The sequence below is a fragment of the Grosmannia clavigera genome, assembly GCF_000143105.1.
Source record: "Grosmannia clavigera kw1407 unplaced genomic scaffold GCSC_97, whole genome shotgun sequence".
NCBI lineage: Eukaryota > Fungi > Ascomycota > Sordariomycetes > Ophiostomatales > Ophiostomataceae > Leptographium > Leptographium clavigerum.
Window position 1 is genome coordinate 1,990,061 of NW_014040560.1, and position 26,070 is coordinate 2,016,130.

At 58.7% G+C, this 26,070-nt stretch overlaps 11 protein-coding genes across 11 annotated transcripts; 6 read left to right on the forward strand and 5 right to left on the reverse strand.

Moving 5' to 3' along the window:
* Window positions 1-431: 431 nt before the first annotated feature.
* On the forward strand, window positions 432-3,027 carry CMQ_4527 (WD domain containing protein; the record flags this gene model as incomplete). Its single annotated transcript, XM_014312683.1, has 3 exons — window positions 432-1,253; window positions 1,394-1,497; window positions 1,677-3,027. 3 exons carry the CDS (start codon window positions 432-434, stop codon window positions 3,025-3,027), a joined length of 2,277 nt encoding a protein of 758 aa, XP_014168158.1.
* Window positions 3,028-3,795: 768 nt separating this feature from the next.
* Window positions 3,796-4,732, reverse strand: CMQ_4614 (snare complex subunit; the record flags this gene model as incomplete). The annotated part of the gene is made up of 2 exons (XM_014312770.1): window positions 3,796-4,387; window positions 4,497-4,732. The coding sequence occupies 2 exons, from the start codon at window positions 4,730-4,732 to the stop codon at window positions 3,796-3,798; spliced, it is 828 nt and encodes a 275-aa protein (XP_014168245.1).
* Window positions 4,733-5,981: 1,249 nt separating this feature from the next.
* On the forward strand, window positions 5,982-6,992 carry CMQ_4742 (thiazole biosynthetic enzyme; the record flags this gene model as incomplete). The annotated part of the gene is made up of 1 exon (XM_014312898.1): window positions 5,982-6,992. One exon carries the CDS (start codon window positions 5,982-5,984, stop codon window positions 6,990-6,992), a length of 1,011 nt encoding a protein of 336 aa, XP_014168373.1.
* Window positions 6,993-7,272: 280 nt separating this feature from the next.
* Window positions 7,273-8,274, reverse strand: CMQ_4766 (duf829 domain containing protein; the record flags this gene model as incomplete). The annotated part of the gene is made up of 1 exon (XM_014312922.1): window positions 7,273-8,274. The coding sequence occupies one exon, from the start codon at window positions 8,272-8,274 to the stop codon at window positions 7,273-7,275; it is 1,002 nt and encodes a 333-aa protein (XP_014168397.1).
* Window positions 8,275-11,009: 2,735 nt separating this feature from the next.
* CMQ_4730 (fructose-bisphosphatase) lies at window positions 11,010-12,531 on the forward strand (the record flags this gene model as incomplete). Its single annotated transcript, XM_014312886.1, has 4 exons — window positions 11,010-11,115; window positions 11,201-11,790; window positions 11,841-11,954; window positions 12,010-12,531. 4 exons carry the CDS (start codon window positions 11,010-11,012, stop codon window positions 12,529-12,531), a joined length of 1,332 nt encoding a protein of 443 aa, XP_014168361.1.
* Window positions 12,532-13,155: 624 nt separating this feature from the next.
* Window positions 13,156-15,027, forward strand: CMQ_4796 (dead box ATP-dependent RNA helicase; the record flags this gene model as incomplete). Its single annotated transcript, XM_014312952.1, has 1 exon — window positions 13,156-15,027. One exon carries the CDS (start codon window positions 13,156-13,158, stop codon window positions 15,025-15,027), a length of 1,872 nt encoding a protein of 623 aa, XP_014168427.1.
* A 78-nt stretch (window positions 15,028-15,105) lies between these two features.
* CMQ_4536 (histidine acid phosphatase) lies at window positions 15,106-16,836 on the reverse strand (the record flags this gene model as incomplete). The annotated part of the gene is made up of 1 exon (XM_014312692.1): window positions 15,106-16,836. One exon carries the CDS (start codon window positions 16,834-16,836, stop codon window positions 15,106-15,108), a length of 1,731 nt encoding a protein of 576 aa, XP_014168167.1.
* Window positions 16,837-17,244: 408 nt separating this feature from the next.
* CMQ_4324 (pp-loop family protein) lies at window positions 17,245-19,305 on the reverse strand (the record flags this gene model as incomplete). The annotated part of the gene is made up of 1 exon (XM_014312480.1): window positions 17,245-19,305. The coding sequence occupies one exon, from the start codon at window positions 19,303-19,305 to the stop codon at window positions 17,245-17,247; it is 2,061 nt and encodes a 686-aa protein (XP_014167955.1).
* A 380-nt stretch (window positions 19,306-19,685) lies between these two features.
* Window positions 19,686-20,510, forward strand: CMQ_4286 (mitochondrial carrier protein; the record flags this gene model as incomplete). The annotated part of the gene is made up of 1 exon (XM_014312442.1): window positions 19,686-20,510. The coding sequence occupies one exon, from the start codon at window positions 19,686-19,688 to the stop codon at window positions 20,508-20,510; it is 825 nt and encodes a 274-aa protein (XP_014167917.1).
* Window positions 20,511-20,893: 383 nt separating this feature from the next.
* CMQ_4277 (WD repeat protein) lies at window positions 20,894-24,169 on the reverse strand (the record flags this gene model as incomplete). The annotated part of the gene is made up of 4 exons (XM_014312433.1): window positions 20,894-20,929; window positions 20,985-23,928; window positions 23,989-24,067; window positions 24,133-24,169. The coding sequence occupies 4 exons, from the start codon at window positions 24,167-24,169 to the stop codon at window positions 20,894-20,896; spliced, it is 3,096 nt and encodes a 1,031-aa protein (XP_014167908.1).
* A 631-nt stretch (window positions 24,170-24,800) lies between these two features.
* Window positions 24,801-26,051, forward strand: CMQ_4346 (duf636 domain containing protein; the record flags this gene model as incomplete). The annotated part of the gene is made up of 1 exon (XM_014312502.1): window positions 24,801-26,051. One exon carries the CDS (start codon window positions 24,801-24,803, stop codon window positions 26,049-26,051), a length of 1,251 nt encoding a protein of 416 aa, XP_014167977.1.
* Window positions 26,052-26,070: the final 19 nt, after the last annotated feature.

Consider the following 26,070-nt stretch of genomic DNA (forward strand, 5'->3'; position numbering starts at 1 on the left):
ATATATCATTACGTTCACAAATATTCAAGTTGCTTCTCTCTTGTCTTCTTTTTAGTGTCAAGCGAGAAGGAATCAACCTACCACAGCCCACAAAGCTTCCCCATGTTATGGCTGTGGCCGCGAAGAAAAGGACAACAAAACATTCAATTCAAGATCAAGAGCACCAACCTCGAAGCATGCGCTCTGCCTTCATTGATTAGCCGTTTTTTTCAAATTATACAATATCACATTGCCCTCCGTCTTTTCCTTTCACTCTGAGTGCCACCTCAGTGTTAGCAGCAGCCTATAACGGGGAAAGAATTGGCTTTGATGCCCACACAAACGCCCACAAACGAGCACTAACTCGATCTCCTCCTATTTTCCGGGTTTCTGCGTCTTTCCGTGGCCCTTCTTGTTGCTGGGGTTTCGTATGGCTATACTACCAACGCATTATGGCAAACACAAATCAGAACACGCCTGTCACCCGCCGGACAAGATATCTGGGATCCACGCCGTATTGTCCGCTGACTTCGTCATCATGGGACTCTGGGTATGGCTCCAACATCACCACTCCTGAACAGCCTTCAGTCCCCCGGAGCCTCCCCGATGTCAGCCCATATGCCTTGGACGGAAACAGTCCGGATATTCCCGACCTACTTCACGAAGAAGGTGACGAAGACCTTTTTTTCTTAACACCGACCACACCAACAAAGAACGCCGGTCGTTCAGACAGTTGCCGAAACGAGAAGGTCGCAGCCAACATTCCCCATCCACCGCGTGGTCACTTCCGTTCCAGCCTGTCTTCTGTCTTCTTTTCGACACCGCCGCCCAAATTTGGTCTGCCTCCCAGGCACGAGTCCGAAGTCTCAAGTATAAAAAATACTTTCCCGTCTACGCGCCGTCCTGACCGATTTGTTCACCCGCGAGACACGAACAGCAACCCGCAGCCACTTTCCGAAAGATTTCATGTCACGAACTTCCCCGACGACCTGACTCCTGCAGAAAGACTTCTCCGCCACAGCAATATCTCTGCAGATGTATTCTCACCAGCACAGCCCCGCTTCAACCCTGCGCCTACCAATGCAGACGGCCGGCAGGCGCTCCAACATGAGGCAGGAATATTAACTCAGACAAGAGCTAGGACTACTCTGGGCTCGGTCGACCATAACAGCGAACTCGACTCCGCTGATGAACTTCCCAGCGACGGATCAGTCTGGGCTCTGGGTACCATTCCACCTATCATCGGTGCCGTTGACGACGGACGTGGAAACTTCGTACAAACTGGTACAAACGCCCCGTACTTTACCTCCCAGTTTGTATTTGGGGCACGACAGCCAGATGACGAGCATAAACACAGGGGTCGACTTGCCGCCGCCTTGGACATTGATCTTGCCTCCAAACTTCTCAGCTGTAGCATTGGCCGGAAAATGCAACCACATACGTGGCAACACAAGATTGTTGGATCGAAGAAGACGGCATGGAATGGCACAACCTGGGCGAGACAAGGGCCAATGTCACGTAAGTACTAAGTGCTCAATATCCCGCGAGTGAAGTTATCTTATTCACTTTTCTATGTGGTACAAGAAATATCGAGGCAAGACTGTGCAACAAAACTGCGACCTCTACGGTTAGTACCGATCTGACATTGTTCCTTTCCATTGCTGTGTGCTGACCGCTTACTGATCGTTACTCGCTAGAATCCTCTCTGCACCTGATTTGCGGGATGACTTCTATTGCTCTGTGCTGGCCTTCACGCCAACTTGCGATACTATTGCCGTCGGTCTGGGAGATTTACTCTATCGTTGGACGGAGGAAGACGGTGCAAAGCTTCTTAACGGATCCCGTGATGGTAGTTCCTGGCTCACGTCTCTGGCCTTCTCTTCCGCACAGGGTGGAAAGAGTATCTTGGCATTTGGGCGCTCGAACAACATGCTTGGCTTGCTGTCCATGTATGAGTCTGGGGTCTCACGGATGGTCATACAAGAGAGCGCGCCAATTTCTTGTCTGAGCTGGCGCCCAACGTGCACGACGCGCCCATCCAAGAGCCCGCACAAGACCGGCTCCCTTGTCCAAACGGAAGATCTATTGGTCGGTGATGATATTGGTAATGTGCAGTATTATGTCGTCGAATGGCCTGATACATGGGAGGTCGAGAATGACAACTGGAGGGGCGAAATGACGCTGGTGGCCAGGATCTCGGTCCATTATCAGCAAATTTGCGGGCTTGCATGGACTGTTGATGGCCAGTCTTTTGCGACTGGGGGCAACGACAACATGTGCAAATTTTTCCATGCCGATGATGTTCTACCGAGATCCCATCGTCCTGGAAGTACTGGGAATGTGTCAGTCGGACTCCCACAGGGACAGACTCTCCTCCAAAACGAAGGTAGCCGAATGAAAGCTGTCCTCCCTGGTGGTAGTCAGATTCGAGAGCGGGTTCTCAGCGAGAAATATGTGCGCCGGATCGGTCCGGGGGCTGAAAGTTGGCGCTGGGAACATGGAGCTGCCGTCAAGGCAATTGCCTTCTGCCCGTGGCAGGAAGGCCTTGTTGCAACAGGTGGTGGTTCCAACGACAAATGCATTCACTTTTTCCACACAACATCAGGCGCTGCGCTTGCGACGATTTTTGTGTCTTCCCAGGTCACAAGCCTCATCTGGAGCAGCAGCCGTCGAGAAATTGCGGCCACATTTGGGTTTGTGCACCCTGGACACGCAGTTCGAATCGCGGTCTATTCGTGGCCAGACTGCAAGCAGGTGAACACGATCGAATGGGAGAGCGAGCACCGAGCTCTGTACGGAATCTCGTGCGCGAAAGGGCCCTACTATGTTCCCAAACCGGAACTCCCCAACGATAAACGCCATGACAGCAAAAGCCGCACGCTGAAGGAAGGCTGTATTGCAGTGGCTGCGAGTGACGGTAGCATCAAATTCTACGAGCTCTGGCCCTCAGGCGACAAGCCTGCAACGGGAGGCGTGGGCATGCTCGGGGGCAGCGACATTCTGGAAGATCTTGAGGGGATTCAGAAAGAGGGCGACATTATTCGGTGATTGCACAGCCTGCAAATCTGACCGAACGGTCCATCACAGAGGAGCGATCACACAAACGGACGATTTATGGACGGGAGAGGTTGGCAAGTGTAGTCAAGAACAGGCAGTTCACTGCACGATCTTGTTGGGTAGGTAACATGGTCTTCGTTTCGTTGTTTTTATTTCGCAATCGCTGTCTAGCTCGCTCGATCGTGCGCACTTTGCTTTAGTGTTGTATTCCCCTCTGCTTGAATTCTATGTCGGGCAGATTGCTGAGATAGGGCACGGCGGTTCTGCTTGAATTTGGGTTTTATGCTTGGGTTTCTTTCTCGCTTTCTTTCTCATCCTTTTCTTTATTTCTTCACTTCTGGGGATAGATAGCACGATTCCATGACGGTAATTGCGAGCTGCCTTCAACTTCACTTCTGGGCGAGGGCAATTGGGGCAGAAGGGGCGGAGCAGCAATGTGCCTAGACACCTTTGAGCTTTCTTGTCCCTAAACACGATAGAAGAAACCAATACAAACAGACGCAGTTGACAAAAGAAGATAACAGTAGGTGCCGTGGAGCGCAGAGGCGGTTGAGGAGCACAAATAGTATACAACGTGCCCTGAAACACAATGAAGAGAAGAAAGAGAAAGTGACAGGCTACCCAAACAGAAGGGGACAGAATATCCGGAACGCCAGACCATGCGACCGCTCCAAGCAGAGCAAAAGGAAGGGGGGTGAGTGATTACGAGGTTGGAGCACAACAGCCAGGCCGCTAAGACGGCTCTACCCGCATGTCTCATCACTTGAGAATGACGATGAGAAGGATGAGGATGACGATAAGGAAGACGATGATGCCCATCTGCTTGCAGTCGTTGCCGTTGCGGGCGAGGCGGCCGACGTGGTTGCGGGCGCGGTCGATGCGATTCTGGTGGCGGTCGGTGAGGCGCTCAGACTCCTCGAGCATGGCGACGTGGCTGTCGAGCTCGTCGCCGATCTGCATGCTAAGTTCGCGCTGGCGGCTGATGCTGGCGCCGAGCACATCGAGCTGTGCGTCCTGGTCCGCGATGATGCGCGCGTGCGTCTGCAGCAGCTCGGGGTTGTCCTGGGACGCGAACCGGCTGCTGTCGTCAGGCTCGTCGTGGTACGGCTGGTTGAAGAGGCCTGACCGCTGGGCCTCGAGGTCGAGATCGCTGGCCGAAGCGCCGGGAGGCGGTGGCAGCGGCTTGTCCTGGAATCGGACCGCCTTCTTTGCCGCCGGAGCAGCAGCAGCAGGCCGGCGCGAGGAGGACACCGGAGACGACGACGAAAGCGGCGCGCCCTGAAATTGGGCTGTCAGCGTGGCGAGCTGCTTCTGCAGCGAAGGCAGCGCATCGGCAATTGTGAGCGCTTTTCTGCAGACATTGTCAGCCGTTTCCTCTGTGGGCCTCTTTCTTTCCTTCTTTCCATCTTTCCTTTCCCTCTTCTCCTTCCCCTTGTTCTCCCCTTTCTAACATCACTCACCCTGCCTCACCGTTGCTCTCGAGTCGTGTCTGCTCCCGCTGCAGCGCCTCCAGGCCGTCGCGGAACTGATCCAGCGACCGCGAGATCTGACCGTCTTGGGCATCGCATCCATTGCCGTCGTCGCCCGCGACGTCCGTGGTGTCCTGTAGCAGGTCGAGTGCCTTGGTGCGCTGACGCTCCAGCAGCGACAGCTTGATGTGGTCCGCAAGCAGGAAGAGAGCGTTTGGGTTGGCCATCGTGGCGAAGAGCGAGGGCGTCGGAGAAAGAGGGAACTGGGGAGGTGGAAGACGGCGAGGGAAGCGAGAGTGATTCGGCGAAAGAAGACGATGGGTAAATTTTGTATGAATGGATGGATTGGTCGGATGCAAACGTCAGCCAATCGTCCCCTCCCGACTTTCCTGTCGGCGAAATCAGCTGCTACGGAGTACGGAGTGCTGAAGGACTTGAAACAGTCCGCCACGTAGAGTCACGTGTAGCTATCTTACTTCCAGCACGTGATCGATTCTGACCTCTTCATTGATCTCTCCGTACGGAGTACGGCGTTCAAAGAGGAATTTCCCGAGATTTTGCACGCTAGCACACTCCATGACGACAAGCTCGTTATGACGGCACAACGGCTCAACCAAAGTCTGAGCCATTTTCGAGGTGGCTGCCTACGATTCTTCCTAATCCTATGCTCTTCCTAAGCTTCCTAAGAGAAATATCAACTCGGTGGACGGCACAGACTTGCTGCTCTGGTGCTACAAAAGCCAGGCAATTACTAGACTTCAAACACGGTGGATGAACATATCGTATTAGCAGAAGCTATCAAAACCACAATAGCCTTTAACTTTGAAAATAAAAAGCCAGGGCTGTGCTGTCTGATTTTGGAGTTGCCGTGTCCTGCCCCTCTTCGTCCCCCCTCTTCCCGAGAGGTAGCCGATGCCGGTTATAACGAGCTACCTATTTAAGGACGTTTGCCGGCGAGATTTACCTGTTGGTTCTGGTCCTGCTCTTCTTTTTTTTCTAAACAAGCAATCATCTCGTCTCTTGAAGCAATCTCGTCTACACACTACAAATCTACGATCTCTACAGTCTTCGACTCCAAACTAGTAATATTACATGCCTCTTGCTGCGGATTCATGTCTTCCTATAGGCTGCCGTCCAGGTTATACTGACTTCTTCGATGCAGAGACCCCTTTTGTAGGACACATCTATTCTGCTCTTGGCTGAAGCAATCATGGCTTCCTTCGCTCGATATGTATCCTAGTGTCAAGATGGCCCCTGGTCATCAGGTAACTGTATGATAAGCGTCATGCGTGAGCCGGTGCCTGCTGTCTTGTCTTCCCGGGTTGGTTCCCCAGAGGGCAAGGCGGCATGGCTGAGATCATACGGCTGTTAACTTGATCTGGATAATACCAGCGAAAGGATCATGCTTGCTCCCCCCACTCCCCTCTGTCTGTCCGTTCTGTATATCCTAACCCCGTAGTGCACAGTTTGACTATCATGGCCCCTTCTGCTGTTGCTGTTGAGGAGGTCGGCCAAGCCCCGATTGTTGTGAAGGCTCTTGACGATGCTTCCGCCTCGTCGGCCACGGAAGCGGCCACCTGGATGCAGAAGCCGCTGGGCCCAGAGGTGACGGCACTCATGGGCCACTGGGACGATGGGTTTGGCTTTGCGCCGATCCGTGAGAGCCAGGTGTCACGGGCCATGACGCGGCGCTACTTCCAGGACCTGGACAGCTATGCTGAGTCGGACATTGTCATCATCGGGGCCGGTTCGTGCGGGCTCAGCGCCGCGTACACGCTGGCCAAGCTGCGGCCAGATCTGCGCATCGCCATCCTGGAGGCGGGTGTGGCGCCAGGCGGCGGAGCCTGGCTGGGCGGTCAGCTGTTCTCGGCCATGGTGATGCGCAAGCCGGCTGACGTCTTTCTGCGCGAGGTCGGCGTGGCCTACGAGGATGAGGGCGACTTTGTTGTCGTGCGCCACGCGGCCATCTTCACGTCCACGGTCCTGTCCAAGGTGCTGCAATTTCCCAATGTGAAGCTGTTCAACGCGACGGCCGTCGAAGATCTGATTACGCGCAAGACCGACGGAGATGACAAGCATGCAGTCCGCATCGCCGGCGTCGTTACCAACTGGACGCTCGTGTCGCTGCACCACGACGACCAGTCGTGCATGGACCCCAACACGATCAACGCACCCGTGGTCATCTCGACCACCGGCCACGATGGCCCCATGGGCGCTTTCTCCGTCAAGCGACTCGTCAGCATGCAGGCCCTGGACCGTCTTGGCGGCATGCGTGGCCTCGACATGCAGATGGCCGAGGACGCCATCGTGCGTAACACCCGCGAGGTCGTCCCCGGCCTTATCGTCGGCGGCATGGAGCTGTCCGAGGTCGACGGGGCCAACCGCATGGGCCCAACATTTGGCGCCATGGCCCTCAGCGGCGTGAAGGCCGCCGAGGAGGCCCTCAAGGTCTTTGATCTGCGCAAGAAGCAGAATGCCACCTATTAAGTGGCAGAAGTGGTGGAAGTGTCGTCACCATTCACACTGCAAGTTCTGTGACATTCTGATTCGGGCTGGCTCCTCTCTTTCATAGCCGGCTTGTGTATGTTCTTCTTTTCGACAGAAACCAATTGGGGACCAATATAAACCCAGTCGCTCGCTATAATGGTTACCGGCAGAAGCTAATGTCGTGTTGTGAGTATGTGCATTGGCACCGTTCGCGTAATAAGTGAACACCTGGAGGCCTTTCGCAAACGTGGCAGTTTCTGTTCTGTGTATTGCCAATTTCTCAAGTCACGCGTCTATCGGTTTTCCCCGACCATGCCTCCTGCACCGCTCGCCAGTATCTTTCTGGATCCGTCCTGGCATGGGTCACATGTCCGCTCTCTGGAAACAGCACCATTCGTGTCACCGTGAAGCCTTGTGCCCTTGCCTCGGCCGCGTGCTCCTCTACATCCTCGGCCGACACGAGCTGGTCCTCGATAGAATACAGATACACGCGGCTCACTTCGTTCCTGTTGGGTCCGTTCTTCCTGTTTTGCGGAATCCATGCATCATCCAAGACGGTCTCGGCGATCTGGTTGGGTTCGTTATTGCTGCCGCCGCTCCTCGGCCACCGGGACAGACGGATAGCCAATGTCCACAACTTTGTGCGCAGCCAGAAGGCGGACACGAGAGTATGTACCACTGACAGCGTGGCGAGCCGCACGAGCAGCGGCCGGCGCCACAGCCCAACGGTCATGGTACCCACGGCGACGTTGTAACGGAAATGGCCCGGACAGGAGTCGAATATGGTGACGTGGCGAGGTAGGTACACATCACCGCCAGCGGCCAGCGCATTGTAGAGGTGGTTCAACATGATACCTCCGCCGTTGGAAAAGAGGTGCACGAGAAGTCGGGGAGGTTGATCCTCACTTTGGCTTTGCTGCAGCTCTGGCAGAAATCCCTGCACCACTGAAACTGCCGGCTTCACAGCAGCTGCGCCTCGGGCCCGCGTAAAGACCAGGGCTCTGTTGCTCCGAATCAATAGCAATGTAGGCGGATTGGCGCCAGGAAAGACAAGACCGTCACGATATGGCGCCAGATACTTGGCGATGTGGAGTGGCTGGGCATCCATCCAGGAGCAGACAATGACGAGCGCCGGAGCACCAGTAGTGATGGAAGATGCAGCGACAGGTGGACGATAAAGATGCACAATATCTGACAGCTTTTCCATGAAGCCAAGGGGGTCGGACACGGCAGCTGCTGTCGTCGAGGCCGGCGAGGCCGGCGAAGCTATTTCAGAGGCCATTTACGCGAGAAAACGGCGTCGAGCAATTGCTGACTGCGACGTAACAATCCGGTTGTGGCTTCAGTGTCAGACAGTAGTAATGCTTGCCAAACGAACAAGCCGTCGCAGATACAATTTGTTGGGATATGCGTCGTGGAAATATGTAGGCGTAATCAGCTGCTCAGGCCTATGCAAAGGAGAAGCCCCAGCCTAGCCTCGGGGCTGTTGCTCTCCAACGACTATCACAAGCTACCGAATCGGAGTTGTTGGGACATGGTTTGTAACAATGCAAGAAATGAGCGTGAAAGCTAGTCGGAGGGCCGGCGACAAAAGTCCTGGCTCCGGATGCCTTGGAACTTGATTCATGCTGTCGGTGTCAGTACAGGCAAACACCAATCGGTCTGGTTCGGTCATGGTTATGCGCTGTGCTTCTCGTAGGAAGCTGCCAAGCTACCAGGATGCAACCGGTTATGGGCCAAACAGCATACATCTCATTTCAAAGATGTTTCTTCCTGCGAAGGCCAACTGGCGCTTTGGCACAAACAATTCGTAATGAGGTTTCTTCGTAAAAGATGGAAACTTGTGTCAACCGCTTTCCACATTCTAGCCACACCAAGAGCACTGTCCACATTTTCCGTACTCGGCACTCTCAACATCACGTTACCATGTATCACAGAACCGCGAGCACTTCTCCAAACTGGCCGGTGGTGGGGTTCAACACCCCGCACGGAGCAAAGACTTATCTCTAACCCGATAAGGTCGCCGCGTGTGGCTTCTACTCCGTGCACCACTAGTCTGTCACGCACGTTCTGCGTGATCACCAGTGTAAGACCCGTACGGTAATCCTTGTGGGATATTCGTCCGGACCAGTTGCACGTATCGTAGTAAGCTCTAAGGCCTTCAGAAGATCTAGTGATGATATTTCGTTCGGTGGTTGACTCATTGAAGACCAGACTGTGCGCAGTATGCGCGCAGATCAGGGCTTCGTCTTATCTAGTAATTTCGGCGGCCGAGGTCAAGTCAGGTGACCTCGGGGAAATCCACACGCGTCGGAAGTATCGTACGGAGCGCGAGTATTCCGTAAGAGGTCATCACTCTCCTCTCCTCGTCACTTTCCTCGTCTTTCGCATCACTCGATTCCGCCTTCCCCTGCTCCAGCTGCACACCGTCTCATCGCGCTGACGCAGTCGCCTTCTCCACCACCCCACTCACCATACGTTCCTTCCTCACTTGCGCCTCGAAGAACCACAACTACCGGTGACCCCTGACCAACAGACGACACGATGAGAGGCGTCGCTGCCGGTCCGCCTACGGCTGCCATGCGTGTGCGTGCCGATACATGGAGCATTAGCAAGGTCAGTCCAGCCCACTTTGCCCGCGTCTTTCGCGTCGTCCGCTATTGTTTGCACGGGGCTCCTATTGCATTGCACATCACGTGTTGTCCAGCCGACAATGGGGTGGGGGCAGCTCCATCTTACGGCCTGGTGTTACCGGCGCCCTGGGAAGGCACGATGCACACCGGACCTGTGACAGGTTCTTGTGACCGGATAAAATGCCGAGACTGCGGCAAAGCTGCTTCCATTTCCTCTTTTTCCTGTCCCTTTTCACGTCACCTGTGCCGCACTTGCATGATACGAGAACCCGAAGCGGAAAGAGCAGAGCAGGGCATGCAGAGCTGCAATTGAGGACGGTGATGGCGTGAAGGAAGGTGAAAGAACAGAGCCAGACGCGTCCGATTTGCAGCGACACATGGAGGAATAAAGTAAACGAGAGCAGAACAAGGATCAGCAGATCTCCAAGGGAGTCCTTCAACGGCGTTCGCCAATTGCGGGGTGTCCCTATTTGTCTGGGGGCGTTCTGCCGCGCTTCGACATACCGTTTCGGAACTGCAGCCTGCCGTCCTTCTCGCCCATTCGTTCCTCTCCTTGACGTTGCCCTTTGTTCCCCTGCGTTCTTCCGCGTCTTGTTCCCCGTCAACTGCCGCTAGCCCGGGCGGCCAGTCTTCGGCTGCAACGCCTGTCCAGGAGGGCGTGGCGTGTGCTCGCCCCTGCCAAAAGCCGGCAGCGTCCACAGTGAGCCCGGCCGCCCCAGTGAATAAGTGACAGGCTGCCCTGTTGAGGTACACCGCCCGCAAAACCGATCACACGTTCACTTGGCCAAATCACGGCGCCGCGCTTCCTCTTCCTCCTCGTCCACGTTTCCCTTTTCTTCTTCTTCTTCTCCTCGTTCCCTCTGCCTGGTCTCCTTTCGCTTCTCTTTCCCCAATACCCCAAACTCGCCCTCCTCTGAGCTGAAGATCCCCCGCCCCGACGTCATTATCGCCCGTTCCAGAGCTTCACCCATTTCCTGTTTTGTCACTTGTCACTTCTCCCATCCGCCCATCCTCCCATCTAGCAACCCTGTTCCGGATCAGGAACCTGTGCTCAAGCGTCTCTGTTTATTTTTATTTTTATTTCTCCAAATCGCCGTTCTGAGTGCTCGCCTCCCTGCCGTCGCCACTTTTAACAGCTTCTTCGGCTTCCCGCTAGCTGGCCGGCTTCTGTTTTTCTTTTACCCGGCATCACCCGCAAGCCGTCGGGCCAAAAAGAACCGACGGCACTTCACCGCACCTCACCCTCCCCCGTCATCCCTTCCCCCGGTTCCGTCCTCGCCGGATGGGATTGCTAGTGTCGTCCCGCGCCTCTGCTGTATTGTCCGCTTTCACTGTCGGGACCCAAAGTTGTGTTCCTGCTGTCGCTTGACCTGCATCTATAGCTATGGCACGTGGAACTAACGGCCTGGGCGTCCAGGTCGAGGACGTCAAAGTATGCGTGGTAATGGTCGGGCTGCCCGCTCGCGGGAAGAGCTTCATTGCCCAGAAAGGTGCGTCATTCATTACGAGTCCGAGCTTTGAGGGCGCTGGCAGGGACAGGGCTACGAATTGGGACTCAAACTCACACATTTACAGCCCAGCGCTACCTGCAGTGGCTTTCGATCCCGGCTCAGACCTTCAATGTCGGCAATTACCGCCGCAAGGATGCGGCGCAACCGCCGGCTGACTTTTTCGATACTAACAACTCCGAGGGGGAGCGGAAGCGCCGCGCTGCAGCCGAAGCAGCTGTGGCCGACATGCTCAAGTGGTTCCGTGCCGGCGGTGTCGTCGGCATCTTGGATGCGACCAATTCTACTAAGGAGCGCCGCAAATGGGTCATTGATACTTGCACGGCCGCCGGTATCGAAACGCTCTTTGTCGAGAGCAAGTGCGACAACGAAGACCTGATCATGGCCAACATCCGCGACGTCAAGACGACCAGCCCCGACTACAAGGGCCAAGATCCGGAGCAGGCTGCCCTCGACTTCCGCAACCGCATCCGCAACTACGAGAAGGTTTACAAGACGATCAACGAGGACGGCGACGAAGAAGATCTCACCTACCTCAAGATTATGGACGTCGGCAGCCGTGTCATCATCAGCCGCATCAAAGACTACCTGCAGAGCCGCATTGTGTACTATCTGATGAACCTGCACATCCGCCCACGATCTGTTTGGATATCGAGAGTGCGTTCCTTTGCCCCCTACTCGGAAGTATCTGTCTCTAACGCGCTCAGCATGGCGAGTCGTTGTATAACCTTGACGGTAAAATCGGTGGCGACGCCCTTCTGTCACCCCGTGGCGAGAAATACGCTCTCAAGCTGCCGGAGCTTGTGCGGCAGTCAGTCGGTGTAAGCAACCCTCTATTGCTGACTCGTCCGATTTCTCCCGCTCATATCCTGCCAGGGTGACCGTCCACTCACAGTGTGGACTTCCACGCTCAAGCGCACCATCGCGACGGCCCGCCACTTGCCCAAGGACTACAACCAGATGCAGTGGAAAGCCCTCGATGAGTTGGACTCGGGTGTCTGCGACGGCTACACCTACCAGCAGATCAAGGACGAGTTTCCCGATGACTTCCGCGCGCGTGATGAGGACAAGTACAACTACCGGTACCGTGGCGGCGAGTCATACCGCGATGTTGTCATCCGGCTTGAGCCCATCATCATGGAGCTGGAGCGGTCTGAGGACATCCTGATTATCACCCACCAAGCCGTGCTGCGGTGCATCTATGCCTACTTTATGAAAAAGGACCAGAAAGAGAGTCCGTGGATGAACGTGCCGCTGCACACGCTGATCAAACTGACCCCCCGGGCCTATGGGACCGAGGAGGTGCGGTACGCAGCGGGAATCGATGCCGTGAGCACCTGGCGAGGAAAAGGCTCGACAGCAAAGCACGAGCAGCTTGCACCAGAGGCATTTCATTAGGTGGGCATATATGACTAAAATATTTATTCGATTTCGGCTTGTTTTTAATTTAGGGTAGTTTGGGGTTCGGGCTGGGACTGCATGTCTTGATGTCTACTAAGACAATCATTGTTTGCGAAGCGGAAGAGCTAGACACGGAGCACGGAGCACGGTGTGGTGCAAAAGCGACGCAAGGAAACGTTTCAAGCAAATCGCGAAGATTTAAGATGACGAACTTACACGAAGACGGGAAATGGAGTCGGCGCAGTACAACGAGTCTAATTAAAATGGGAAAACAACGGCAAAGAAGCTTAATGAACGAACCAACTTCAGAATACTATGATAAAAAATAAATAGCGATACAAAAAAGAGGCATGTGACTATCACGAGTACTCCATTCGAGTAAGCGATCCTTTTGGTGACCAGTTGCTAAGGATCGGACGGACATAAATCCGTTATCGCTGATTATGCAGCTGACTACTCCGTATCCCCATAATAATTTTTTTCTGCCGCTTTTTCCTGCTCTTTTTTTTGTCGGTGAAAATTCTCAGCATTTTTTTCCCTGCTGTAGAGTACCCATCGACACAGCAGCAGGTGCAGCCATCTATCACAATCCGCGCAAATCTACACGGATAGATATATACGATGGACGCACAGCTGAGCAAGAAGCGGAAGCTCAAGGAGTCTAAGGCCGACAAGCCCACAGCTGACGGGCATGCCGACCGCAAGGCGCTGAAGAAGGCCAAGCTGGCGGCAGCAGCGGCCGAAGAAGCAGCAGGCGAAGCCGACATAGCCAAGGAGGCCAAGAAGGTCAAGAAGGCCAAGCGGAAAGCCGACAAGGAGGTGGAGGAAGCGGCAGAAGCGAAGGTCGAAGAGGAGTCAGAAGAGGAGGTCGAGGAGGCTGAAAAGGCCGACAACGTCGCTGAGGAGGAGGATGACGACGATGACAACGGCTCGCCGCCGCCACTGCCGGCTATCAGCGAAGACGCCAACACGGACACTCTGACACTGCCACCGGTGGGCGACGATGCAGAGAGCGGCTCAGGGCGATTTGCAGACCTGACGCTGTCGGATCGGACAAAGCAGGGACTGGCAGACATGGGGTTCGAGACGATGACGGCAATCCAGCGACGAGCACTGCCGCCGCTGCTGGCGGGCAAGGACGTGCTGGGAGCGGCGAAGACGGGCTCGGGCAAGACGCTGGCGTTCCTGATTCCGGCGGTGGAGATGCTGTTCGCGCTCAAGTTCAAGCCGCGCAACGGCGTGGGCGTTGTGGTGGTGACGCCGACGCGGGAACTGGCGCTGCAGATCTGGGGTGTGGCACAGGAGCTGATGGCGCACCACACGCAGACGACAGGGATTGTGATGGGGGGTGCGAACCGACGGGCGGAGGCGGAGAAGCTGGGACGGGGTGTGAACCTGCTGGTGGCGACACCGGGCCGGCTGCTGGACCACTTGCAGAACACGCCGAACTTCCTTTACAAGCACCTGCGGTCACTGATCATCGACGAGGCGGACCGGATTCTGGAGGTAGGATTTGAGGACGAGTTGCGGCAAATTATCAAAATCCTGCCAAAGGAGCGGCAGACGATGCTGTTCTCGGCGACGCAGACGCAGAAGATCGACGACCTGGCTAAGGTGTCGTTGCGAGCGAACCCGCTGTACCTGAACGTGGACGAGGCGCAGCAGTTCAGCACGGTGGACGGGCTGGAGCAGGGGTACGTGGTGTGCGGATCGCAGGACCGGTTCCTGCTGCTGTGGTCGTTCTTGAAGCGGATGGCGGGCAAGAAGAAGGTGATTGTGTTCTTCAGCTCGTGCAACTCGGTCAAGTACCACGCGGACCTGCTGCGCTACATCGACCTGGGCGGGGTGTTGGACCTGCACGGCAAGCAGAAGCAGGCGAAGCGGACGAGCACCTTTTTCGAGTTCTGCAACGCGGAACAGGGCATCCTGCTGTGCACGGACGTGGCAGCGCGCGGGCTGGACATCCCAGCAGTCGACTGGATCGTGCAGTTCGACCCGCCGGACGACGGGCGGGCGTACGTGCACCGGGTGGGCCGGACGGCGCGAGGCACAGAGGGCCGGGGCAAGTCGCTGCTATTCCTGCTGCCGAGCGAAGTGGGATTTCTGGCGTACCTGCGCGAGGCACGGGTACCGGTGGTGGAGTACGAGTTCCCGACAAGCAAAGTGCGCAACGTGCAGGCGCAACTGGAGAAGCTGCTGGCACAGAACTACTACCTGCACCAGAGTGCCAAGGACGGTTTCCGGGCGTACCTGCACGCGTATGCGAGCCACAGCCTGCGGTCAGTGTTTGACGTGCACAAGCTGGACCTGACGGCAGTGGCAAAGAGCTTTGGTTTCTCGAAGCCGCCGCGGGTGGACCTGACACTGGCAGCCAGCATGGCCAAGAACAAGGCGGGCGGTGGCGGCAGCGGTGGCGGCAGCGGTGGACGGCGGGCGTATGGAAGCCAGCCGCGGCAGCACAATGGCACGGGCAAGTTCCAACGGAGAGGTTGAGGCGGTTGGACAAGGAGAAAACAAGATGTGAATTTGAATTGGTAGGACGCAGATAGCATAATCCAAGGCGTTGTTTGATCAAGACAAAGGGCACGTGACATCAGCAGCGGAGCGGGGCCACAGGGCCAGGGTGCCATTGCACTTGCGGGGCACAAGGCTGGCGTCGGGGCCGACGAGGTCATCGAGGTAGGCCAGCAAAGCGTCGAGTGGGCGCATGTCGAGGTCGGCGAGGTCGGGGTGGGAAGAGCGCAGAAGGCGGCCGCCAAAGAGGACGCGAATGTAGTGGTGTGGGTGTGTGCTTATGTCAGCATTTACATCAGCGTCTTGGTCGACATGGTCGTCGACGTGGTCAGTCTTTTCCCAGAGCTCGACGACAACCTCGCTGCCCATTCCGGGCCAGACCATGTCGTCGGCCTGCAGGATAGAAAGCAGGCGACTGAGGCTGCCGTCGTGGGCGACGTTGTGGCGGTAGCGAGGGGCAGTCTGGCGGTCAGCGGCAGCGGTGCGTAGATGAGCGGCCAACTGGGCGACCCAGACGCCCCAAAGCGCAGCACTGGCGCCGAGCGAGCGGGCATCATCGCGGAACATGCGGCTGTACTCCCACTGGCCGAGGCGGAAGACGGTGTCGGCGAGGTTGCGGTCTACGCCGACTACGTCGGGCAGGTCGTGGCAGCGACGGGCTGAGAGGCTGTCGTAGTAGTGGTCGAAGCTGGAGTGAAAGTCCCTGTCGCCGGGAAGGACACCGGAGGCAGCATCAAGACGGCGGAAGACGTCAGCAGCGGCGACCAGGTGGGCATTCCACGCGCGCGAGCGGTAAGCACGACTGTCACCGTGGACGGAGTCGATGTCGAGGCCGGTGATGTCGGCAAAAGCGACGGCGCCGGCAGGACAGTCGTATTGCGGCTCGAGGCCGTCAACGCCAACCGGCTCGACGGAAAAGGGGAGGGACCAGGAAGGGGAGCGTTGCCCAGCGGCAGCCAACATGCCTCCCCAGACCATGGAGGCGGTTTCGCTGGTGATCTGGTTGTTGGTGACGCGAAAGGCAGTCTGTGTGGTCCAGGCGGCCTGGATTTCAGTCTGGCTGCTGTCATTGGCGGCCAGGTCGGGCAGAAAGTGCAGCAGGTCGTGGTAGACGCCGTAAAGGTCGGCTCCGTGCTGCCAGGCGTCGACGAGGCCGCCGTGGGTCAGCTGAGGGAAGCGGCAGGAGCCGTGCAGTCCGGGAGCGGTGGCCGCAAACGGGTTTCCGGGGACGGCAGCGTCGGGGCGCAGAAAGGCATCGCCGGGATGATGGTCGGTGCCGGTTGGTTGGTTGTAATGATGCACCTGGGCGTCGGAGCAGTCCCAGTGGTATGGCTCGACCGGAAACGCGTTGGCGGCGTAGGGTGTGCGCTTGTGATGGCGGTGGACGAGCTCAACGTAGCGCAAGGCAAAGGAGGGCGGCGGCACGACGTAGCGGTCGCGCCGGACGTGTGGCATGTTGCACCAGTTGTAGACGCCGTAATCAGCGTCAGGCACGAGTGAGCCATCGTAGCGGAAGCCGTAGACGCCCGAGGGCGTGTATAGTGCCGCCGTCAGGTTGTTGACCAGGCCGGTTCGCGGCGGGAACCACGGCTCACGCGAGCCCGGCGCTCCGGCCGACAGGGTCCGGCTGCCGGTGTCCTTGCTGGCACACTCGAGGCCACCGTCTAGGACCGACAGCGGCCAGGGGCGCAGCCCTGGCTGCATGGATGAGGTGCATAACAAGGTGTAGACGATGACCAACAGGACGAGGAGGCCGACCAGCCGGGCCACCCAACGATTGCTGACCATGGGCACAGGAGGGGGAGGGTAGAGGAGGACGTCACCGGAAGAAAGAGAAGGGATAGAACGGCTAGAAAGACCATGCGACTTATGTGGCAATGAGGGCAGGCGATGACGACGTATGTATGTTGTCTGTGTTGTTGGCCTGCCTGCATTCAGACGAGCAGAAGCTAAATGGACCTCTTTTGTCTTTGATTTGGCTCCACAAATTAGCTGACGTATGCGAAAACGTGGTGCTTGCCAACACCCAACACAGTGCAAGCCTATGTCGAATACTAATGCTCTTGAGCACAGCAAGTGTACGGGGTACGAGAACTTTCCATCAGCCTTTGTTCATTCTACTCCGTCTACGAAGTATGGTATCTTGTATCTTGCGCTCTCTATCATATCACGTGACGCAGCCTTGCATCAGCCTCTCTACGGCCACGCCCACGGCTCGACGCCGGCCCGCTCGAGCAGCTCTGTGTCGACCTTGCGGTAGCGCGTCTCCCACTGGAGCCAGTGCTCAATTCGCGGCACATGGACGCCGATCGTGGGCAGGGCGACGAGCCGTAGCCTGCGGTCGTCCTGGTGTTGCTGTCGCTCCCACGTGAAGCGACGCCACCGGTGGGTGTCGAGGTGGGAGCCCTCGGTTTCAGGGTGTCGGAGTGAGCTGGAAGTCTTAGCTTCGTCTCCGTCAGTGTCCACTGGCCAATACTCGCGCCCGGCAAGGGCCCAGGACACGTCGCCGGTGGCGTACAGGGCCGGCAGGGTGTAGCGAGCCTTGCCGGGCGCATGGGTCTTGAGGGCAGCCTGGAGGGCAGCCTGGGCGGCTGGGCTGCCGAGGCTGTCACGCAGCGGCTTGGCATGGTCGGCTGCAAAGGGGCGCAGCTCGACCGAGACGGGCAGGCGGCTGCGCAGGCGAATCCAGAAGCGGCCGTCGTAGAGGTGCCAGCGGCCCCAAGCCGGCCAGGGCCAAGCGACAGCAGCGGACATGTCCCAGCGGCGGGGCAGCGCCAACGCCGGAAACCTGATCGACGGCTGAGCGCTGGGGGTGGCCGGGTAGGGGGCACGGGCGAGGACCCAGGGCTGAGTGGCGGCGGAGGAGGTGGACACAGCCGGGACAAAGTGCACGCCACAGATGGTGAAAGGCTTTGGATGAGCTGAGCGGCTCTGCGACCGGTCTGCCAGAGCGGGAAAGAGGACATCAACCACGGTCTGCAGCTGGGAGATGGGCGAGGGGTTTGGTTCGGGCGAGACGAGCGCGAGGAGCCGCTGGACGATGAGAGCAGCGATGGTGCGGAGGTGAGCGTGGCGACGGGTGCGCGAGGCGGCAGCGTAGACGGCCGAAGCAGCAGGACCGATGACGGGGCGGCGGCGTGGAAAAGCAACAAGGCGCGGCAGGCGGACGAGAGCGGTGCCGGCGTTGGTAGAGAAGCGGACGACGACACGGGCGCGGACGAGCAGCCGGGAAGCCTCGGCTTCTTGGGCGACGGCGGTAGCATGACAGCGTTCGGCGAGGCGCAGGACCGATGGCGGCTGCAGGGCGGCCGGCAGACGGTGGTGGCGGGCGATGTGGCGGACGGCGTTGCGAAGAGTGAGGCCGGGATCAGCATTGGTTGGGTCCTCGAACCAGGGGACATTGTGGGCCTCGCAAGTGGCGATGAGGCGGGCCTTGGGAAAGGCGAGCAAGGGACGATAGGCGACGATGCCGAGGTCCTCAGTGTCGAGGGGAAGGATGTGGGGGGGGTTATAGTTTTGGAGGTAGTGGTCGTCGGGGTCGAGTTCGAGATCCAGATCGAGATCCAGATCCAGGTCCACACCCTCCAAGCCAAGAACCCCAAGACGTCGACTGCCCTCGCCAGCCATGTCCTCGCGCATGGCCGACTTGATGCGGCGCCGCTCACGACGTGACGGCGCATGCATCAGGTACGGCTGAGGGTGGCGCCGGTCTTCGCCGAGACCGCTCTGATGGGCGCCATAGAGTCCGCGGCATTCGGGGATGTCGACGGCCGGCCGCATGCCACGCAGGCCGCGAATGCCACCATGCAGCCCGTAGCCGGTCAGCAGCCGCAACAGCACGGTCTCGTACTGGTCGTCGGCGTGATGGGCCAGCAGCAGCGAGACCAGCCGGCTTTGGGCCATGCGGACGCCGAGACAGCGGTAGCGAAAGTGACGGGCTGCAGTTTCGATGGAGGAGGACGATGACGACGACGATCCTCCAAAGTTGGTGAGGGCCCAGACCTGAGTGCGGTGGCCGAGATTGCGCACAGCTTCGGCCACAGCCTGGGCCTCGACTGCACTGCCATCGCGCAGGCGGTGGTCGACAATAAGGGCGGTAAAGCCACCGACAGGAGCATCAGCGATGCGGAACCAGGGGTCGACGCGGCGGAGCTGGGAACAAAGAAAGGCGAGGGCCATAGAGTCGACACCGCCGCTGATGGCGAGTGCTGAAGAGTGAGCGACGAACGAAGAAGAGAGGACGAATGAGACAAACATGACGACGAACAGGACGACGAGCGAAGCGAGAACACAAAGAACAAACGTATGCAAGTACTCACCAACGCGCCGATGCTCTATGCACCGCGCTTGCGGAAACCGCGGCGGGGCGGCCGCCCGCAAAGCATCGCAGAACTCGGACAGGGCAATCGGCTGGGCGCTGCGGTGAAGGACGGGGCGCATGGAGACGGTAGGTGGTGCTGCTCTGGGCGAGGCTGCCGTTATGCCGTAGATGTGCTAACAGCGGCGAGCTTTTTCTGCAGCTCGTGGACCCGCTTTAATTTGAGCTTCTTCCGGCCAACGGACATGAGCGAGAGAGAGGAAAAAGAGCTGCAGCTACCGGCCACACGAACACGCCGCCAGCACCGATCCCAGCACCAATGGACTACACGGCCGCGCTGCTGGCCGGCGGCCTTGCCGGCACGGCGGTCGATCTCAGCCTGTTTCCGCTCGACACCCTCAAGACGCGGCTGCAGGCCGGCCCGGGACAATTCTGGGCCAGCGGTGGTTTCTCAGGCATCTACCGAGGCGTCGGCAGTGCCGTGGTCGGTTCAGCCCCGGGGGCAGCTCTCTTCTTCGTCACGTACGAGGGCGTAAAGGGGTGGATGTCCGACGCCCAGCACAGTTCCGCCACCACCCACATGCTCTCGGCCTCGCTCGGCGAGATTGCTGCCTGTGCCGTCCGCGTGCCCACCGAAGTGGTCAAGCAGCGTGCTCAGGCCGGTCAGCACGCCTCGTCGGCTGCTGCCCTAGCCGCCATCGTGCGTTCCAGCCGCGGCAGTCTGCCCCAGCTGGCCCGTGCCCTCTACCGCGGCGGCGGCGCCACCATCCTGCGCGAGGTGCCCTTTACTGTCGTGCAGTTCCCGCTCTGGGAGGCTATGCGGCAGCGCTGGAGTGTCGGTGTGGACGGATCGACGACGCCGCCATCTGCCGTCGCCAGTGCTGCCTTTGGCAGCATCGCCGGCGCTGTCGCTGCTGCCGTCACCACCCCCCTCGACGTGCTCAAGACTCGCATCATGCTCAGCCCCGACGGCCATCACGCGCTGCCGGCCATGGTGCGCGACATCCACCGGCGCCACGGTTCTCGCGCCTTTTTCGCTGGCATCGGACCGCGCGTCACGTGGATCAGCATCGGCGGCGCCATCTTCCTCGGCACGTACCAGCTGGCCGTCAACACGCTTCGGCCGGGCGAGCAGCTCGAGTGATGGTGGTGTGGTGTGGTCGTGATGGAGTGCAAGACCAAAGAACGATGAAAATGTACATTAGCTGTATATACGGGAATAGATGCAAACCAATCTCTCTTCGCTTCTTGTATCGCTCCTTCTGTTGTCCCGTTCTTTCCTCTTCTGCCTTCCAGCTCCTTCCCTTTTTTCCTCCGAGTCGTATTATATCGTCTCTCTCTAATCCTCTTCTCTCTCCTCTTCTCTCCTCTGCCTATATCCCCCCCTCTTCCCCCATCTCCTTCTTTCCCCTCCTCACCCTCTCACTTCGCTCACCCTCCGCCGCATCTCCTTCCGCCCATTCGACCGGTAGTACAGCAGAATGTCGCTGCTGTTCTTCCAGATGTGCGCCCGCACTGTCGCCAAGCTCATCGAGTCCGGCAAACGCTGTTCGCCACTGTCAGCTTCGTGTCCAAATCCCAGCATCCACATCTCCATATCTCCACATCTCTCACTCACCTGCTCGTTGCAGTACAGCTCCAGATACTCCTCTGGCCGCAGCACTGGACCGCTCGTCTCGGCTGTTTCCACCATCTCTGCACCTTGGCCAGTTTCTGTCGCCTCTGCAGCCTCTCCGACCTCGACAGACTCCTCCTTCTTCTCCGTCCCCCCTTTTTCCTCGCCCACCTCTCCGTCTCCCGGTACTGCTTCCGACTGCTCCGCCCCCTCCACTGGCCCTTCAATCTTCTCCGATACATACGCCAAGATCTTCTTCACCCGCAGCATCCGATTCGCGTTCAACCGGCTGCTGCCGTCTGGTGTCGCCACGTTGGGCAACGTCGCCTCGGCCGCCCCCTCCTTCCGATACGGCAACAGGATAAACGACACCTTGTATGACTCCTTTCCCACTGCGCTGTTTGCCAGCAGCGCCTCTGCCAGCCATCGCGGCGCACACCGCTCGATCTTGTCCACGTCACGCGACCGTCCCGCCGTCGCAATCGTCCCCCGATACACCTCCATGCTGCCGCCCTGCAGTTCTTCGTGGATCATCACCATTGTGTTGGCCGGCAGCTGCAGAGGCGGTGCTTCGTCCACCGGACACGGCGTGATCCGCGACTCCACCCGCGCCAATGTCTGCTGGTCTGCCGTCGCCGTTGCTGTCGCCGCCAGCTGTCGTTCATACTCAGCCCGCATCCGCTGCACTACCCCGACGAATGACGCATCTGAATCTGCTGCCGAACTCGACCCTGTCTCCAATCCCTCCTCCACCGTCCCGTCCACTCCTGCTGCTGGTGTCGCCCCTGCAGCCGCTCCAGCCGTCTTTTCCGGCACGCTCGTCGACGCCGACCGCCCCAGCTTCTTGGTGCCAAACGACATGCCCATCCGAAACTTCTTGCCAAACGGCGTTCCCGGCGACTTGGCTGTCGTGTTTGCGTCTTTGGCCCCATCGGATGCCTCGGCACCTGCAAATCCCGTTGTCGTCTTGCTCAGAAACAGCCCGGGACCGTTGCTACCATCGTTCGACGACGTTCCGTTCAGCCCGTTCTCTTCCCGCTCCGCCGACGACCTGCTCGCTTGCGACCCACGCTTGTCGCCCGTCCCGTCGCTGCCGTTGCTTCCCACGTCCAGCATGCTCATCGCCGCCGCCTCGGCTGCTGCCGCTGCCGCCAACGCTGCTGCTTCGATACGCTTGTCGATCACTTCGTTGATCTTGGCAAGATACACGTCGTCGCGCCGTACCTCCTCATCGATCAGGTTGGCAAACAGGTATCGCAGAATCCACTTGCCCAGATTGATCCGTTGGTCCTCGCGGAATGCAAACGGCTCGTCCAGCACGAGCTCGTCCGCATACATCTCGGCATCGAAGCAGTTGTACGCATCCAGCACCACCATCAGATTTCCCGAACTGACGTCGATCGAGCACCACGGCGCCACCGCCTCCGTCGTGTTGACCTCCGGCTCCACATCTTCGAGGTGTCTCTTGCCGAACCGACGCAGCTGCTTGCAGCGGATCAGATCCCACAGCAGCACCTCACCCGCCGTGTCCAGCGTCAGTGCTCGCCGCCTGTCGTTCAGCAGCCGGTGCTTGACAAGTCCGAAGTTGCCCTCGATCGTCTCTACCGGAAGCCGCTGGATCGGCTCGATGCCAACCTCTTCGGCCGTCGCAGTCTCCTCGTCTGCCATTGTCGCCACCTCCGAGTTCTTGCGTCCGTGCACGCTGCTGCCCGACAACGTGAGAGTATCGGTCGAGACCAACCGCGGAAACGTCGCCGTGTTGGAGATGCGCAGGATCGACCGCGGGGGAATCTCTGGGCCGGCCGTCACCGCCACAGCTAACGTCGCAATGCCACCACCGCCACCACCCGACTTCACCGTCGACACGGAAGAGCTGTGCGGACGCATCGTGTCTGCCGGCGAAAACGGCCGCGGTGACTGTTGCAGCTGCTGCTGTTGTAACCGCTGCAGCGCCGCACCCGTGTCGACATCTCGCCATCGGTTGATCGACGAGCTCGATGTCGATGTCCAGATGAAGCCATCGCTAGCGACCACCTTGTTGACTCCACCGTGTTCTTGCGCCACAGCCACTGAGAAGCCGGCGTCCATGTCATTGAGGCTGCCACGCACATCTGTCTTGACCACGAGCCCAGACCGGTCACCGCTGTAAAAGATGCCCAGGTCCGGACGATCTGCATACAGCGACCAGACACTGTCGTTGTGCATCGTCAGCGTGTGCATACAGCGACCGGCCGTCACGCTCCACACCTTGACTGTCTGGTCTGAGCTGGCCGTCAGCACCGTGTCGCCTGCCCCGTTGATCAGGATCGCCCGCACGTTGTCTGTGTGGCCGACAAACTTGGTGATGTTCTTGCCTGTCCGCGGGTCCCATAGCCGTACCGTCGACTCGGGCCCGCCGCTGGCGAGCAGGCTGTGTGTCGCCCGCAACGCATACACGGACCCCTTTTCCGCCCGCTCCTCGCCGCTGACATCAATCTCCAGAATCTGGTTCGTGTTGCCACCACCCTGCAGGTCCCACAGCCGGATGCGCCGGTCCAGCCCGCCCGACGCCACCCATGTCGCCTGCTGCCCCGGCGACGCCACGCACTTGGCGTAGTCCTCGTGCCGACCTAGGATCGCTGGTTCGTCGTTGTTATCACCGGCCCGCGGCCTCCACGCCTTCACCAGCAGGTCTGACGACGCCGTCACCAGCACTGAGTTGTTCTGCGCCAAGACAATGTCGTTAATCCAGTGCATGTGCGCTTGTGTCTGCGCGCGGGACGTCGCCGTCTGTCGTGCGGGGGAAACAGCCGGCTTGGGCGGCGATCCGTCGGTGGTCGTATCTGCGGCCTGCACTGGCTTCGGTGCCGTATCGTTATCGTTGGCCTTGTCGGCGTCGCTTGATGTCTTCGGCTGGTCGAGGTGCATGTCCCACGCACACACTACGCCATCGCGGCCGCCAGAATACCTGAATATGCATACGTTAGCTATGGGGGGCTTCGAGAACAGCTCGGACATTTGGCCTCACAAGATGGAGTTGTCGCTGTCGTAAGCCAGGCCGTTCACCCCCAGCCGGTGGCCGACCGACAGCGGGTCGATCTCGAGGACTACATGATCAGTAAGCACTCCCACAAGAAACGAGATGTCCAAACTAGATTCCACAGGTCCGTACCATAGCTGATTTTTTGCCGCACTTTCTTGCTCGCCATTGTCGGCGGCTTATCGGAGAGGGGAAGAAGTGGTCGGGAGAATGAGCGGCCAATCGGCCCAGCTGTTGGAGAACCCAGGCCAGTGAGGTCGGGCGATTGATTTGTGCTGCCCAAACGAAAACTGGCGCAATCCACGGGCGTGAAAGTCGCTCACAAGGTGAGAAAGTTGGCTGATGTGACACGGAGAGGTCAAGCGGGATCAGATGCAGGGCTCACCTCACCCACTTCCAGCCAGCCAGAGCTGCCTTGAAAGCTGCTGCGGGGATGAAATTATGGAAAGGTCTGCCACTAATCCACGACCGGTTAGCTGCTCTACCACTCCACAGAAGCTGAGAGCAAGACGTTTGCGATATTACATGGAAACCGAAAATAGACGAGAGCCGCGGGGTGAAGTGTCCCCGTTCTTACCGCGTACAATCTTGTGAGGTAAGCAGGACGCAGTTGGAAGTTCGCGACGCGACCTTGACAAATGCGCGTCGTCCGGCTTGTTCTGCCGTTCCTTGACTGTATTGTGCTTATTTTCGTCTCCTGCTTCTGTCCTCTCGTCCTACTCTCTCCTTCCTCACGGCTCCTCTCTTCGTCGTCTGTTCAAACCCAGTTTCCATCTTCATCTCCTCCTTCATATATCAGCATGACGTCTAACGAACCCCTGCCGATCACACGCACGCTCACGGCACAGTGCCTCTGCAAAAACGTTCACCTCTCCATCACCCTACCCACTGCTGCCCCCCCCCTGCCCGTCCATCTTTGCCACTGCTCTATCTGCCGCACCACTCTGGGCGCTCTCTGCTGCTTCCACGCAGCTCTACCACTCGGAGTCGTTCCTCAATTCCTCGCCCCCTCCTCCAAGGCTGCCAGTCTGACTGGCTACACCCACGCCCGTGCTGCCTGTACCCGCTACTTTTGCAGCACTTGCGGCTGCCACATCGGCGACGAGGACCTGACGAGCAACAAGGCTGCCAAGGCCGCCATCGCCGACCCGCATTACCCTGACGAGACGTCTGCCCCTCCTGAATGGCGCATCGCCTCGTCTATCTTCGCCGCCGGCACCCACGGCGAGGGCGGCCCCGACCAGGCCTTTCGCATCACCACCCACTCCTTCGCCAACGCCGGGCCTTTCGGACTGCACCAGTGGCTGCCTCGCGTTGCCGATCGTGACCTCAAGGTTTGGCAACCGCCTGCTGGTCACCCGCTGTTCCCCATGGCAGCCGAGCCGTATGCACCCGCTGTTCCTGACGCTGCCGCCAATGACGAACTCCTGCAGGTCGGCTGCCACTGTGGCGGTGTCCGCTTCGCCGTTTCGCGACCGTCTCCCAAAGCCTCACCCCACACACCTATTAGTCCTGTCCACCAGGACCGCTGGCTGGCTAACCTGGATGGATGCGACGATTGTCGCCTCGTCAACGGTACACATGTGGCCGCGTGGGCATTCGTGCCTCTGGCCCACATCCACCCGCCGCCGGTCCTCGAGCCCGCTGCCGGCGAGCTGCCAAACCCGGCTTACGCTACCCTGAAAACCTACTGCTTCTCCCCCGTCGCCATCCGCGCTTTCTGCAGCATATGTGGAGCCACCGTCTTCTTTGCCAGACTTGAGCGCTTGCACCGCCCCGACGCCGAGGGCGCCCCCTACATCAATATCGCTGTCGGCTTGCTGCGCGCTCCCGAAGGCGTCGACGCCCACAATTGGCTGAACTGGCGTGCCAGTCGCCTGGCTTTCATCGACAGTGCCCGTCGCTTCGACCGCTCCTTCGCCGATGGCCTACTGAATGGCTACAGTTCCTGGGGACGACGCACATATGACGAGGCGAGCCTTGTGAAGCTGAAGGCAAAACCAGCCGGGACTGCACAATATGTGGCTCAAGGAACGACCTATGCAAGCTGAATGTGTGTGACGAGACTCG